The following is a 17,721-nucleotide window of genomic DNA, read 5'->3' on the forward strand; positions in this document are numbered from 1 at the left end:
ATTTCAATATCAACACTTCCATAATTTTTCCCTTGCCTATAAGGCAACCAGCATCGTTTTCCTGACATAAATTAAGTTTTGTTACTGTCTCCACAACAAATAATGACAATCACCTCATGGTCTCAGCTGGCTCTTGAAAGCCCATTCCCATCAGCTTTTTATCTATAATCTTCATCAGGGTGTGTCCCCTGGCATCGTTGCAGTGATGGAAACGCGGTTTTCTGGTGAGTGGTATAGAGGAACTCACATTTTGCGGGTCAGACTGCCATGACTCGTCGGCACAGCATCTCCCCTCTCAGTGACCTGCTGATGCTGGTGGCTAGTGCAGTCTTTCAGCGTTCAACTCTCATACCTTTCTCAGATATAAAAACACCTGCCTTCTCTATTTGGCAAAGCGCCCAGCAGCGATGCAATCCTGCTTTGGGCGTCCATCCTTTTAAAGCCTTTGGAGAATCTTACCCGTCATCGGATATACACCTCATGCATACCGGTCATCGCGGTTATTTTCATTTTCTTTTTTTCATCATCACGCAATCAGTTTTCTTCAACAGAACTCAGCTGTTTTCTGGAGCTCAGGAAAGTCACATTCAAGAGTCACCTCACCCGGACTTGCCTAATAGTGTTAAGGGAGACAGGTTAATAGCAACACGATTTAATCACTTAAATCTGTTAGACATCTTCAAATCAGCAAAATCTCAGTGAACTTTAATCACATTCATCCATTCCGTGTACTGTTACATCTGTAGCCGGAGCCATCGGCCCTGTATCATGGTGGAGGCTAAGATCAGACAAAGAAGTTACTGGCCCTGAATTAAACTAGTCAAAAACGTCACTTCTATTGTTTAAGACTTCTTTAAAGTCATTCAGTTTTACTTTTAAAACATATGCCCTCTAAATATAAAATCCTGTAACATTATTTCTTTTAACATCTCCATGTCTATGATTTTTCAACTGAAACACTGTGCCTTACTATATTATGACACAGGCTCAGATAACAGCCTTTAGCTGACATTGAATGAGAGAGACTCTGAGGCATTCAGGACTGGTACACTGCACTCTCATAAACTTCTAAAATCAAACTTTATCTACCATCTTTTAACTCTACTCCAGCGTAAGGCATCTTTGCCAGAAATTACATGCGTTTTCAAATAAACATAATTTTTATATTTGTCTTTTGCCCACATCAGGGAATTTAGACATTACAAATTTCCTCTCAGATCGTGTCTCTGTCGCACTGGACGTCTCAGCCACAGCACACACCAGATTCAGATAAGCAAACTGTTTCAGCCAATCACAAGCTTATCTTTTGAAAGCAAAACATCAGCTCTTAGTTCTTTCATGGTCAACTATTCCTCCACGTTCAAAACATTAACAAACTGTTTGTTTAATCAGATGCCTTTCTACATATTTTACATTTATCAACTATTAATCCAGTAATACTGCTTTTACTTATTTGATCACATTTCATCTCAATTTTAGTTGTCAAGTTCTCAATTACTTCAATGTTTTTCTCTTGGAGTTTATCAATCTGCAATTAGGATTCACACTAACTTTTGAGGCTGCCCTCTCTGCTTGTGATACATTTTACAAGTTGTCATTTTTAAATCATCCGTGAGATTAGTCTCTCTATATCATCTAAAACCTTATCAAAGCGTTTCATTCACTATCATCCTTTTAGTTACCGGTACTTTTAAAATATTTTGCAACTCATTTGTTGGAGTCATCTGTAATTTTACATCAACCTGTATTCATCAATTCACTAGCTCTTTCCTTCAAAAGGATTCCCTTAAGACTTAAATCTTTCAACTTTCTTTTAACCTTCAATCTTCTTACGACTTCCATCTATCAACTTTCCTTTAACTTTCTTTTCTCCCTTATTTACTTGCACGTTCTTTTCACATACTTTAGCACTGCCGTTCACATTCTTAGTTCTTTCTCAGACGAAAACTTTGATATCGTCATTTAAATACTGTTCTACTTTCAAACCCACATTAATACACGTCCCTTTCACGTTATCACTTTCTTTTCTGAGTGTCCATTTACAATTACAGGCTAAATGGCCCTGCTGACCACAATTAAAACACTCACTTTGCCTATAGTTTGATCATTGAGCTTTCAAACAGCTCCAACTTACTGCACACCCTTGAAGCAGTGTGTCCCGATCAGGAGTGTAAACAGAGCCACTGATAAGCAGTTCTCTGTATTCTTTTACAGTCCACCAGTGGCGGATTCAATCACAATAGCCAAATCATAATCTTCATCATTATCATCGGCAGCACATTAATTTTCATAAACTGCACAGAAAATCATTCAACATATTCTAAGGGGTTTTCACTAAACATTTTCGTTTTTTAACTTCACATTTCTTTGAAGTCAAAGCTTCAGAGCACAGCTGCTTACAGCGTTTGCTCTCTTCTGTCTCCCTGTTTGTTTCAGGACTCTTCATAGAGTATAAAATTTGTACTAAATGCCATCAATTTCATTAGCACTGGTTGGAAACAGTATTCCTCTATCAAATGGTTCAACTTAATGTTATCATTATTTTCTCAGTCCCACTTATCTCTGCTGTTTCACATGATTTCTTTTTTTTTTCCCTCATTCCCACATTTACTTCACGCACACACTTTCAGGTGCCGTGGGCACAGACTTTTCACATACTTCACTCTGCTTTTCATTCAAACCAACATTCAACCATTGCTTCACAGTTTTTTACACACGTTTTGCACAGGCACAACTTTCCTATGTCTAACATGCCCTTTTCCCCATAGTTTTCTTCATTGCACAGTACACTGGTGTGCAACATTTACTGTTGGATGCTCCCATGATGGCTGTTTTGTTTCTTTCACTGCTGCCTGTGGCTTTCTCAGCGCGCTTTAACTTTTCACCCAAAGTAAGGGTTGAAATTAATTTCTGCTTACTCTCAATATCTTTCTCTGGAATTCAGTTTCGGCCTGGAAATTCCTCAACCTGTTAGGTCTCAATTTCCTGCCCTTTTAAAAAACTTCCTTCCCTTGATCAATTATTTCAGCCTTGAATTAATCTTCTATACGAGTACTGGCTTCGGTCCGGACAATATCTTGACCTTTTGTGGTCTCAATTTCCTTCCCCTACTTAAAAGCCTTTTCCCTCGTACCACAGCTTTAGTTTCAGTTTTCAAATACAGCCATTATGGTCCATCACAACATTTTCTTTTCAAAAAAAACCCTTTTCAAAATAAATTCTTAAAAACAAAAATTATTTTCAAATCCCCAAAAGTAAATGAATTTACTGTCTCTTACCAGAGATTTTTTCTGTCGCCACTCGGGTTCTTTTTTTTTGAGTTCCCTCTGGAAGTCCTCCCCGGGTCTGAAGCGGCTGGTTCTCCTTCTCTCAATATTTTTCGAGGTGAGACTGAAGCCTGTTGCTTTCAGGGCGTTTTCCCTCCACCGTCCGCTGATCAGACCCGGAAAGCCCTCAAGGAAAACTCATCCCAATACTCTGACACCAAAATTGTTGTGGCAATTTTTCATTAAACAATCATCAACTGCGTAAGAGACACTCTGAAATTCAAATGATCATTAAAAAAGTATTTTATTCTTGCAAGAAGGCCCAGTTGCCACACAGAAGTCATTAGTACAGTCTGTGGAACAAGTGCGACGAAGGGAGGGAGGGCAGAGGAGCCTTTATATCTTTTCCAAGGTCTCTTACAGGCCGGCTCTTATCTATAGAAGGGAAGGTTTCTCTGCTAGTGACCTAATCCTGCTGAGTTTATTCCTACAAACTCAGAAGTCCCAAATGGGACCACCTCTGATCCCAAGGGGTCAGAGGTTCCCTTTACAGCTGTCTCCCCCTTTGTCTCACAGTGTTCACATTAATCATTATATTGAAAAATCAGGAGCACACCTAGAGTGTGAAAATTAAAATTCCCATTACACATGTTACGTAGCTTAGCAATGGTTGCAGTCTAGTATAACACACAGGTTTTACTGTAGAGGATAAAGTAACAGGACATGTGCAACAGCATGTGCTGTATAAAGATAAAGATCATATGTAATTTCAAAACTCACAACATTTAAAACAGTTTTATGGAGTTTTTATCTATTGAAAGTCTTTTGTAAATATGTTTTTCAATAACAGTACAATCCATCGAACACACTGTACTGTATTTCTCACAGCATCACAAGGACGGGCCAACCTGTCACTCACATGAAATCACAGCGAGAACAAACCAGTGATCCAGCCATCCTAAACCAGCACTATGCAAAGCTTGCTGTGAACTAGAGATTCACTGTCCAGTTTCAGTTGTCAACAGCAACGGTCAGCCATGAGCGGATCACTGCCTCACAGATTTTATAAATATATTTTATTTTTAAACAAAGATCTATTGTTAGATAAAACAGTGAGTGAATGAAACCTTTATTGCCCAGAGGGGAATTTGTTTTGCACTCAAGGGAGCCACACTGAACATTAGCACAGATAACAGTAACTAGCAATAAAAAATAAAAAACCACCCCAAACATCCAACAACATTGTAGACATAGAGGATACAGAAAACAGAACAGAAACACCAATGACGCAGCAATGGTGGTAACATGCAGTCATCAGTCCAATAGCTAAGATGAATCAATAAATAATTAAATAATCAACAGTACACATTATAAAATGTCTATGTGCCTGTGTCTGATCTGTTCAGTAACTGAATGCTCCTCGGCACAAATGATGTAATGACACGTGTGTTTTTTGGCAGGGACATTCGAAGTCTATTAAACTCATAAGAACTATTTCAACTTAAGACAAAGACTGATTTCTTGGAAAGATCTATTACCAAACTTTGCCTGCTATTAGAACATGCTGAAAATTAGATCTGAACCATAGAAGTGACGACTGAATAAAGATTAAAGAATGAGTATTCATTTTTCTTGTATAGACTTATTTGACTGCATTTACATTTATTTATTGTAATTGATGCTTAAACGCTCAATAAGGAGCCGGGTGTAGGAGCCATAAATTTGTTCATTTAAATATCAGTTTGTTGTGTATTGTTAATTGTGTTTATAGAGTGTGTGCCCTCTATAGGTAAGAGGGGAAAGTTGGATAAAGCATAGGCCACGCCTGACAGGAGGGGGCGCTGGTGCAAGAGCACACAGTCTTTTGACCGTGCATATGGAGCTAGGATTGCAGCAAACCTGCAGGCGGCCTAAAAGTTCTTTGTTTTGTTTTATGTTACATTGCATTATTATTTTTGATTCAGTTATTTGTTTGGAACATCAACAGGATCTATTGATGGTACTTTGTACACATCAGAATCATAGCATCAACATCTCCCAGTGGACAAGAAACAAGGATTAAAAATAGGAAACTTGTTTTTATCACTACATTCCCTGTGCGTCCAGGCAGTGGGCCAATGTGAAAATACAAACAAAAATACACAAAAATATCCGAATCAGAGCCTTAACCCCGGCTGCGCTGCTGGACTAAAACAACATCACTCCAGGTAAAAATAATTAACGAAAGAGCACTTCTGGAAGAAGTCAGAAACAGGTTTTCTTTAATCGTTCCTTTTAGCATAAATCTACAGCTAATCTTCCCAGGTTCAACAACAACAGATTTACCTGTTCTTTACCTCTAACCCTTCTGTTCATCCGTCTGTTGTCCTTCACTGTTTCATTCATAAAACCTTGAGGTTTTTGCTGTAAAAAAAAATCACTTGTCACACATACAGATACAGTACACAAACACTGTACATAATAAAATAAATAAATAAAAATCAGTTTACAACAGTACATTCAATGTTATACAACCATGGTAATAGGCAGAAATAAATATCAACGCATTAAACTAACATTCCTCATGATTACAGGAACGGTGTTGAACATCAAATCGGTCCAAACATTTTGATTTCAAATTCAGCATTTTGAGATCAACTGACCACAGACTACTAACCAATCAGAAAGAACTACGGAATGCACAGCATTGCTTTGTAAAAATAGACAAATGTAAAAACAGTCCTCCTGCGGTTTGATCTGCTGATGCTGGTGTTTGTGCTCATGTGGGCCGCTGAGAGTCGGATCTTCATTAAAGGCCGAGTAAAAAACAGACAGTAAAGAGGAGAAGAACAGACAGGAGCGGAGGAGAGAGTCTTCCAGCATCGGATCGGCTTCGTCCATTCAGCCGGTTCCTCTTATTGGTGGGCGTGTCCCGGGGGTGAAGCCTGTCAGCAGGGGGCGTGTCTCGGGGGCGGAGCCTGTCAGCCGGAGCGTTACGAGGCGGAGAGAAGGAGCCGTAACCAGCCCAGTCATCACTGAACCGTTCGCCCGCTTCACCAGCGCCTCCAGACCCGCTGCCGGCCTCCACATCACCTGCACACACACACACACACAAACACAGCGGGAACTCTGGTGTTTATATCACAGTCTACATTAGTTCCTACAGCCTACAGCACTTTTAACAATATAAATGACTCTAAGCAGCTTCACAGATGACAGAAAAATAAAGATGAATTTGTGTGTTACAACCCTCAGAAAAAGTAGTGAAGAAAAAGTGCATGAGAACATTTACCCTGTTTCCCTTAGAGTTGTTAAACCAAGCGCACGGTTGTCTGTAGGGCTGCACAATTAATCGCATTGAAACCGCATGCGATTTGGCAAAGGCTGCAATTAATTTATGCGCAGTTTGTCAGTGCAGTGGCTGATCAGTAGTAAACACTCCGTCTGAACACCAGAGGGCGCTCTCACACACACTCCGTCTGAACACCAGAGGGCGCTCTCACACACACTCCGTCTGAACACCAGAGGGCGCTCTCACACACACTCCGTCTGAACACCAGAGGGCGCTCTCACACACACTCCATCTGAACACCAGAGGGCGCTCTCACACACACTCCATCTGAACACCAGTGCTGCGTTCCAGTCCAAAATTGTCATGCCCTTCACTCGCTAACTTCCCTCCGTCTCGTTCACTCGGATGTACGTCATTGCTTACGTTGCACGAGCGCCCACTACTGGCGGAAACTGCGGCGGGCTGAACTGGAACGTCCTAAGCCCTTGATCACTTGGAATCAGCTGTGGAGTTGATTTATTATTAAAAAAAATTTCCTTTAAGAATTTGTTTAATGCAGCATCCAAATGTTTATAGGTGTATTCGGGTTGTTTTAAATAAATAAACAAATTTGAATTAATATATCATAGAGTTGTCTGTTGTGGTGGTGATTAGACGAGATCTGTGGTGACGTCACAATCATACTGCATTGTGGGACATATAGGTGCCTGAAGTGTACATATGAAGTAGACTCGCTCCCTCGGTCAAAATCGAGGGAACGAGGGTCTGTCCATATAAACTGGGCTGCGTTCCAGTCCACTTTTAGACATGCACATGCGAACTTCCCTAAGCACTTCCCCTCGGGGGAATCCCTGCTGCCATTTCAGTTTATATGGACAGACCCTCGTTCCCTCGATTTTGACCGAGGGAGCGAGTCTACTTCATATGTACACTTCAGGCACCTATATGTCCCACAATGCAGTACGATTGTGACGTCCCCACAGATCTCATCTAATTCAACTGTCCAATCGAATGAATGGAGAGGCGGGCCTTCCGTTGTAGTGATGAAAGCTAGTTGCTTGAACGCCCGGAGAGTGCGATGATGGAGGATAAACTTGTGGTGCTCTCACGGGTTACCAGGAGCTTAACGACTTCACGAACCGTAACTACCACAATGTTAACAAAGTAAATAAAGTTAATAAAAGGCTGATTTGACATTTACTTGACTGACAGGACAGCTGTTTCGGTGGTTGCCTAGCAACATAAAAAACACAGCGTTTTTCGAACCTGAAAAACGTGTTAGGTGTGATCAGGGCCTTATTCTGTGTCAGAAGCTCATCATCTCACAGAAGGAGGAGCTCAGCTGTCTTTATGAAGTGAGTTTGGAGTAAAAGCATGTTATTAAATGTTGTCTTTTGTTGGACAAGAGGTTCATAAATCCTTCTCATGTTTGGAAAGATGTTTGACGCGTGTTGCTTTTTCAAATGCACGTTATAAGCGACTCAAACTCAGTGCTTTCAGAGTGAGCAGCGTTTACTGAGCCGATCATCAATGACAAGCTGCGCATACAAAATAATCACAGACTTTGCGATTTCAAAATCACGATAAGCCATCTCGATTTAAGTGCGATTACATGGAAATTGCGATTAATCATGCAGCCCTAGTTGTCAGTCGTGTTGTGTGTGTTACGACATCATAAAAGCACAGAGACACTCACTGTCGATGAACTCTGCGTCTCGTCCGGCCTGAGCGAGTCTCAGTCTGTTCACAGCCACTCGCAGCTCCATGATCAACCGTCGCGTTTTGACGTCTGGCCGAGCAACATCCACCTCCAACTCTGGGTTATTAATCTGATTCACCAGACCGTCAGCGGTAACAGGCGGCAGGTATCTGCAGAACACACACACACTTATGTAAACGTTACTCGTCACACACTCTTCAGCTGAGGTTCAGGATTCGCTCTCTCACCGGCCGCGCGTCTGTCCGTTCCAGCAGCGATCCTCGTTGGTGACATCTGCGGACATGTGTTCATCATTACAGATGGTGTGAGGCAGCGTTACCCAGAATCCCCTCATGGGCCGCAGACGCTCCTGCAGCTCCTCCACCTGCACACACACGATCAGGGATCAGGTCAAACACACAGTTCAGTGGCTCTGGTTCTGGAGATGTTCTCTCAGCGCCTCACCAGCCGGTCCAGGTTGGTTCCCGATGCGGTGGTGGGCTTCTCCACAGAGCTGTAGCTTCTGAAGGCCGGCTTGCCATTGTCTCTCGCTCTCGATGAGCGTTTGCTCCTGGCAGGAGCCGGCCGAGGAATCCCACAGCCCTGAAAGACCTGAAACAAACACAATCACATTAGATGAGCTCAATGCATTCATGTAACACACACAATCCAGCTGAAATAACCATTATTTCATTGGTCGATTATCTCTACAATTAATCAGATAAAAAGCCGGATTTCTTTTGTCATCATCATCCCAACAAAATGTGATCTGAAGGCTATGAAAACAAACAGTCAATGTATCTATCACAACCTATTAAACATTTCTTTCATATTATTATAGACATAGTTTTCATATAATTTTATATATTTTTATTTTACTGTGTGTATTTATGAAAATGAGTAGCCTGTGTGTTACCAATGCTTTGTCAATGTTAAGATTGTTTTAATTATGTCAATAAAAATACTGCAGGCTTTCTTCAGGATATATCAGTTTAATAAAATTAAGCAAAACAAATGTACTTTCATGAGCCGTCACGTATTTGCGAGCTTGCAACGGAAATCTCTTAAGTGAGAACGAGTTTAAAGCGTACAGGCTTACATACATCGTCCACCCGCAGCGTCTCCACGGAAACAGCCGATTACCCACGTGGGTTTAATGATCGCTACGTCAGAACTTATTCAGCAATTTATTCCATATTTATTTATTTCTGATGCGATACTTCAAAATAAAAACAGGGTGATAGAAACATACTACTGACAGTGATTTTCATGTTTAATACTGCTGCTGACAGGACAAGTGTGTGATGTGTGTGTGACTGCTGGTTTCTGCATGTTGTACCTTTGCAGAGACGCTGAAGCTGTTCTCCTGCATGAACATGATGCCTTCAGAAACCGTCACTGCGATGGAGTCCGTGGCCAGCTCGAAGTGAAACGGCCCACCAAGCTTCTGCACTAGCAGCATCAGAGCGTCTGCAGGTTAGCACACACAAACACACACACACACACACACATATCAGCGTTATCCTGACACACACACACACACATCAGCGTTATCCTGACACACACACATCAGCATTATCCTGAAACACACACACTTTGATGAGGTTTGAGCTTCCTTGTTTACCATATTTGATATGTGCTGATCGATACCTAAATGAAATCTGTTCATCATTATAAAGTCCCCTCCATCATTTGACCATATCTTTATATACATTTTTGAAGCTGGAAAAAAGTTGCACACTTTTATTGGATGGACAATTTGATGTACTCATTACATCACAAGAAGAATGGAATCTACGCTAATGTTAGTCTCTCTGTTTATTCAGAGGTTTACTCTAATCAGCCGGATCTGGGCCGTATCCAGATCAGGTGGTGGACCTGCGCCTAGACACGACCACAACACATGACGTAGTCAGCCGGATCCAGACCGTATCCAGATCAGATGGTGGACCTGCACCTAGACACGACCACAACACATGATGTAGTCAGCCGGATCCAGACCGTATCCAGATCAGATGGTGGACCTGCACCTAGACACGACCACAACACATGATGTAGTCAGCCGAATCTGTGCCGTATCCAGATCAGATGGTGGACCTGCACCTAGACACGACCACAACACATGATGTAGTCAGCCGAATCTGTGCCGTATCCAGATCAGATGGTGGACCTGCACCTAGACACGACCACAACACATGATGTAGTCAGCCGGATCCAGACCGTATCCAGATCAGATGGTGGACCTGCGCCTAGACACGACCACAACACATGATGTAGTCAGCCGAATCTGTGCCGTATCCAGATCAGATGGTGGACCTGCACCTAGACACGACCACAACACATGATGTAGTCAGCCGGATCCAGACCGTATCCAGATCAGATGGTGGACCTGCGCCTAGACACGACCACAACACATGATGTAGTCAGCCGGATCCGTGCCGTATCCAGATCAGATGGAGGACCTGCGCCTAGACACGAGCACAACACATGATGTAGTCAGCCGGATCCGGGCCGTATCCAGATCAGATGGAGGACCTGCGCCTAGACACGACCACAACACATGATGTAGTCAGCCGGATCCAGGCCATATCCAGATCAGATGCAGGACCTGCACCTAGACACGACCAGAACACATGATGTAGTCAGCCGGATCCGTGCCGTATCCAGATCAGGTGGTGGACCTGCGCCTAGACACGACCACAACACATGACGTAGTCAGCCGGATCCAGACCGTATCCAGATCAGATGGTGGACCTGCACCTAGACACGACCACAACACATGATGTAGTCAGCCGGATCCGGGCCGTATCCAGATCAGATGGAGGACCTGCGCCTAGACACGACCACAACACATGATGTAGTCAGCCGGATCCAGACCGTATCCAGATCAGATGGTGGACCTGCACCTAGACACGACCACAACACATGATGTAGTCAGCCGGATCCAGACCGTATCCAGATCAGATGGTGGACCTGCGCCTAGACACGACCACAACACATGATGTAGTCAGCCGAATCTGTGCCGTATCCAGATCAGATGGAGGACCTGCGCCTAGACACGACCACAACACATGATGTAGTCAGCCGGATCCGGGCCGTATCCAGATCAGATGGAGGACCTGCGCCTAGACACGACCACAACACATGACGTAGTCAGCCGGATCCAGGCCATATCCAGATCAGATGCAGGACCTGCACCTAGACACGACCAGAACACATGATGTAGTCAGCCGGATCCGTGCCGTATCCAGATCAGATGGAGGACCAGCGCCTAGACACGACCACAACACATGATGTAGTCAGCCGGATTCAGACCGTGTCCAGATCAGATGGACGACCTGCACCTAGACACGACCACAACACATGATGTAGTCAGCCGGATCCGGGCCGTGTCCAGATCAGATGGACGACCTGCACCTAGACACGACCACAACACATGATGTAGTCAGCCGGATCTGGGCCGTATCCAGATCAGATGGAGGACCTGCACCTAGACACGACCACAACACATGATGTAGTCAGCCGGATCCGGACAGTATCCAGATCAGGTGGTGGACCTGCGCCTAGACACGACCACAACACATGACGTAGTCAGCCGGATCCAGACCGTATCCAGATCAGATGGTGGACCTGCACCTAGACACGACCACAACACATGACGTAGTCAGCCGGATCCAGACCGTATCCAGATCAGATGGTGGACCTGCGCCTAGACACGACCACAACACATGATGTAGTCAGCCGAATCTGTGCCGTATCCAGATCAGATGGAGGACCTGCGCCTAGACACGACCACAACACATGATGTAGTCAGCCGGATCCGTGCCGTATCCAGATCAGATTGAGGACCTGCGCCTAGACACGAGCACAACACATGATGTAGTCAGCCGGATCCGTGCCGTATCCAGATCAGATGGAGGACCTGCGCCTAGACACGACCACAACACATGATGTAGTGAGCCGGATCCGTGCCGTATCCAGATCAGATTGAGGACCTGCGCCTAGACACGAGCACAACACATGATGTAGTCAGCCGGATCCGTGCCGTATCCAGATCAGATGGAGGACCTGCACCTAGACACGACCACAACACATGATGTAGTCAGCCGGATCCGTGCCGTATCCAGATCAGATGGAGGACCTGCGCCTAGACACGACCACAACACATGATGTAGTCAGCCGGATCCGTGCCGTATCCAGATCAGATGGAGGACCAGCGCCTAGACACGACCACAACACATGATGTAGTCAGCCGGATCCGGGCCGTATCCAGATCAGATGGAGGACCTGCGCCTAGACACGAGCACAACACATGATGTAGTCAGCCGGATCCGGGCCGTATCCAGATCAGATGGAGGACCAGCGCCTAGACACGACCACACCGCATGATGTAGTCAGCCGGATCCAGGCCATATCCAGATCAGATGGAGGACCTGCGCCTAGACACGAGCACAACACATGACGTAGTCAGCCGGATCCAGGCCATATCCAGATCAGATGCAGGACCTGCGCCTAGACACGAGCACAACACATGATGTAGTCAGCCGGATCCGTGCCGTATCCAGATCAGATGGAGGACCTGCACCTAGACACGACCAGAACACATGATGTAGTCAGCCGGATCCAGGCCGTGTCCAGATCAGATGGACGACCTGCACCTAGACACGACCACAACACATGATGTAGTCAGCCGGATCCAGGCCGTGTCCAGATCAGATGGACGACCTGCACCTAGACACGACCACAACGCATCATTGAAGTGTCAGCAGAGATTCTGTCAACTAGACTCTCCCCGGTAAGGCTTTCATCGACACAACAGCCATCGGCAACTGATCCTCAACAAACTCTTCAAAGAGCGTCTATATATATATATATATATATATATATATATATATATATATATAAATGAACTAAATAATAACTTTTTTACAACAAAAATAAAACATCACTGAACTTACTTAAGCTGGACTGTGACGCTTTTTTCTTCTGGAAACAAACTTTGTTGCATTATTTTCCTATGGGGTTCCATTGGTGCCGAAATTATGTCGACATGCTGTCTGTCTATGCTGTGTGTCGTCTTCCATGTCTATGTGTGTGTTCACTGTTTATGTCCATGTCTGTCTGTCTATGCTATGTGTCGTCTTCCATGTCTATGTGTCTGTTCACCTTTTATGTCCATGTCTGTCTGTCTATGCTATGTGTTGTCTTCCATGTATATGTGTCTGTTCACTTTCGTGATTGCCCACATGACTCAACTTTTGTCTTTGTCCACTCAACTTACTCCTGTCATCTGTCCTTGTCGTTTGACTGTGTCGTCTTGCGTGTCAATGCTGCATGTGTCATGTGTTTTTTCATTCTGTCGTTACTATGTGTCGTCTTCCATGTCTATGCTATGCGTCGTTTCCCTCTGTCTTCTTCCATGTCTATGTGTCTATTAACTGTCTATGTCTATGTGATTGATTGCCCACATGACTCAACTTTTGTCTTTGTCAACTCAACTTACTCCTGTCAGGTCCGTTTTGATAGTTTGTTTTCCTTTTTGGAATGAAACAAGCAGAAACGAGAAAACGGCCCCTTTATTCGTTGTTTCGTTTTTTTCAAAAAAACTAAAAAACGAGATTTCGGCTTGATTTTTAGTGTTTTAGGTCACAGGCAAAAAAACGTTTTTTTTTTTTTTTTTTTTTTTTACAAATAGCCTAAATAAAATATATTTGGAAATTGCCCTTTAAAACGAAGGCTCAGTTTGTGGTTCACAATTATTTGATTAAAAACAACAAAAACAATAAAACAAAGACAAAGTCACTTATATTAAACACTTTTTAATTTATGTTTTTGTTAACAGAAGTTATCTTGCGCTTTTAATTGCCTCCGCTATCATCCTGTCAATCATCTGTCTCATTCTCGCGGGTCGCGGCTATGATTACAGTTTCAGTAAAAATGTATTTCACCATCATCGTACGGTACCCACCCTCAGCCGATTGGCATTACAGTATTTGCAATCACCATCCCGTGGCAAAACGGAGCGTCTAAAAGAAAAGTTCTGACTGCTGATCTGAACATTGGTCAGTGAGCCTCTCCCGCTCGGCGCTGTCAAGCGCAGCTTCACCACACAGTTTAACTCCGCACAGCTAAATAAAACAGGCTGGTGGCAGACTAATAGGGCCTAATTAATATTTCTGATGTAAAGATTTCTGTGAAACGTGTAAAGTTGCACAGAAGAAAGCCCAATAGGACCTGCCCTGTACAGTTTAAGAATCTGTAGCCATAGTAGAGGACTATTATTTTGTTGAACAGACCTGACCTGAGCGACAACTGATGACGTCACATGCTCAGATTTGCTTGACCAATCGGCGGAAGGGGGCGTGTCAGGCCGCCCACGTGTGGAAAACGAATTTTGAAGTCATTTATTTGTTTTTTGCAAAAAAAAAAAAAAAAAAAAAAAAAATCGTTTTTTGCCTGTGAACTAAAAAACTAAAAATCAAGCCGAAATCTCGTTTTTTAGTTTTTTTTTTAAAAAACGAAAAAACAAATAAAGGGGCCGTTTTCTCGTTTCTGCTTATTTCATTTCAAATAGGAAACCAAACTATCAAAACGGACCTGACAGGAGTAAGCAAGGTCCGTGTACGTTTTGATAGTTTGTTTTTTCATTTGAAACACAAAACAAAATAATGAGAAACCACCTGTTTTTCGTTTGTCGTTTCAAACCAAAAACAAAGAAACGGTAAAAAAAAGAGCCGTTCTCCCGTTTTTGGTTCTGAATCCAAAAACGAAAAATGACAAAACCAAAATCAAATAACGGTCCGATTTTGTTTTTTTGAAATTCCTTTTTCCATTTTTCCGTTTGAAGATCTACATTGAAATATAGACAGGTTGGCCACGTGACCCGGAAGTAATAGTAAATATGGCCTATCAAAATAAAAGCCAAGCTTTTAGAACGGTCATACTATTCAGCGCTAACGTTATACCAGAGTAACGTTAGAAGAAGAAAAATCAATTAATAAATAGCCTTATATAAACCTGGACCGGAATAAATATGTTAGCAACAGTAGTTTATTTTATTTTATTTTTTTACAAATTTTATTAACATTTTGTCAAATTACAATTTTAACACGTATACGAAATTGAATCAATATACAACTTCATATATCTGATCTTAACAAGGTGAAAAAATTAAAAATAAAGAAATAAAGAAATAAAATAGAAATAAAATAACAAAACACATAGAAACATAAATGAAAAACACTTAGGGGTCTGCTTATGCATTAAAGTTAAAATAATGAAATAATTTGTTTTGTTTAATTTGTTGTTCTTTTTTTTTTTAATTTTCAATGCTGTCCCAATATTTTTTAAGGTCTGTAATTTTGAAATTGTAAAAGGAGGGTTTGCTTCTTTGCCAAATCATTTTGTGCAGATAATATTTAGCTAAAATAATTAAGTTAATTACATATTTTTCATTGGCTGATAAATATGGCTCAGTGACTATAAGAAGTATTTCAAATTTGCTTAGAGAAATATTCTTTTTTATCTTTTGGGAAATAAATCTTTGTAAATGGGACCAAAAGGAAGCTACAAGGGGACAATCAACAAAAACATGCTCAATGGTTTCTCCTTCACAGCCACAGAAAGTACAAATGTTACTCACAGTTGGAAAAAAAGTACAGATGTTTGCTTTTGAAGGGTAATACCTGTGAACAATTTTGAATAAAACTTCTTTGATTTTATTTACAATAATATACTGATGAGGTAGCAGGAAGATCATGTTCCATAGTTTCTTGACCAGTAAAGTCCATCGGTGTTTACAGGAGTACTGGTAGGATCAAGTATGTTTCTAATAAAAGTATTGTTACATCTCTTATCTGTAAGTGGTATGCCAGAAATAGCAGGAGAACGACTGTTACAGATAGAGAAGTATCTGTCTGTATGCTCTGTGCTAAAGAAACAAGACTAACAGGAATAGACTCAATCACCATTTCGAATTCTTCTTGAGATGTATCAATACCATATTTTTCCACGAAGTGCTCATAAGAATAAAATTCATTTTTTGTATTTAGCAGATTGTTTACTGTATTCAGATTACTCATAAACCAATTATTCAGAAAGAGTGTTTTGTTTTTGTGTAGTATATATGCATTGTTCCAAAGAATACAGTTGTGAGGGGAGAAATTGTGTTTAAAGATAAGATTCCAACATAACAAGGTTTGTTTATGAAAATTGCTTAATTTCACGGGGAGTTTTCCTACCGAAAAAGGACATATCAATAGAAAGTTAAGACCACCAATAGTTTCAAATAAGCTGTTTGGAATAATATTCCACATACTATTTGGACACTTGAGGAACCTTTTAATCCAGTTGATTTTTATAATTTGGTTAAATGAAGTAAATGTCAGTACATTCAGACCACCTTCAGCCAGAGGGTTTGAGAGAACAGACCTTTTAACCTTGTCAGGCTTATTCTTCCATATAAATTTGAAGAGAATTTTATCAAATTGGGAACAAGTGGATTTTGGAACATCTAGAGATGAGAAAACATAAGCTGCTCTTGACATCCCTTCTGCCTTACTTAACAGAACTCTGCCATATATGGATAGATCTCTGGCAGACCAACAATTAAATTTGGTTTTGATGGTCTGAGTCACCGGGAGCATATAGGTCCAGAGTTTCTCTAGGATTTCTCGATATTTTAATACCAAGATAAGTTATAGTGTTTTTGAGCGAGATATTACATATTTCAGATTGGCTGCTGTCTTTAAGGGGCAGAATTTCACATTTTTTAACGTTTAATCCTGATACTTTTGAGAATTTAGATATTGTAGATAAAGCTAGGGGTACTTGTTCGATATTTTGCAAACATAAAGTAGTTAGCAACAGTAGTTTATTACAGCTATTTAATATCGTGCCTATCCAGACATCACCAGTCGCGTTTAATGAGCGCATTGTTTGACTCAATACAGTTGGTAATATAGGTTAACCTAAGAACTTATTGTGTGTGCAGAGTTGTTACTATTAGCGCTATATTATATAATTAAATTTATATTTAATGTGGTTTCCACCGTAATGGACAGCGATCTGACAGCGATTGAATGAATACTTGTCAACGTGAATTCCCACGTGACGTCATGCGTAGGCCTAATAATATCCGTCCCTATCTCGTCTTTGCCATTCGATTGACACCCTCGTAAAACTTGTGTTGGTCCTCAAATATAATTTTATCCTAACGCATCATATCTATTTTCAAAAAGCCCAAGGACACGCTGTTACCTCGCTCACGTTATACAGTGTTAATCAGTCATTTAAATACTGCTACCTGCTGGTAGAAAGGGGGAACAGTTATCCATTACGGTGGAAACCACATTAAATACATTTAATTATATAATATAGCGCTAACAGTAACAACTCTGCACACACAAATTGAGCCAAACAATGCGCTCATTAAACGTGACTGGTGATGTCTGGATATTAAATAGCTGTAATAAACTACTGTTGCT

At 41.8% G+C, this 17,721-nt stretch overlaps 1 protein-coding gene across 1 annotated transcript in view; it reads right to left on the reverse strand.

Moving 5' to 3' along the window:
- Positions 1-4,382: 4,382 nt before the first annotated feature.
- The window catches only part of gpc2 (glypican 2), a 29,909-nt gene continuing 16,570 nt past the window's right edge, over positions 4,383-17,721 (reverse strand). The window contains exons 7-11 of the mRNA XM_084429556.1: positions 9,576-9,706; positions 8,702-8,848; positions 8,485-8,621; positions 8,234-8,406; positions 4,383-6,338 (exon numbers count right to left, since the gene is read on the reverse strand). Of these exons, the coding sequence (XP_084285682.1) occupies positions 6,055-6,338; positions 8,234-8,406; positions 8,485-8,621; positions 8,702-8,848; positions 9,576-9,706 (872 nt within the window). The 3' untranslated portion in view covers positions 4,383-6,054. The remainder of the gene's footprint in view (positions 6,339-8,233; positions 8,407-8,484; positions 8,622-8,701; positions 8,849-9,575; positions 9,707-17,721) is intronic.

The sequence above is a fragment of the Rutilus rutilus genome (genome assembly GCF_951802725.1).
Source record: "Rutilus rutilus genome assembly, chromosome: 14".
In the NCBI taxonomy this organism is placed as follows: domain Eukaryota; kingdom Metazoa; phylum Chordata; class Actinopteri; order Cypriniformes; family Leuciscidae; genus Rutilus; species Rutilus rutilus.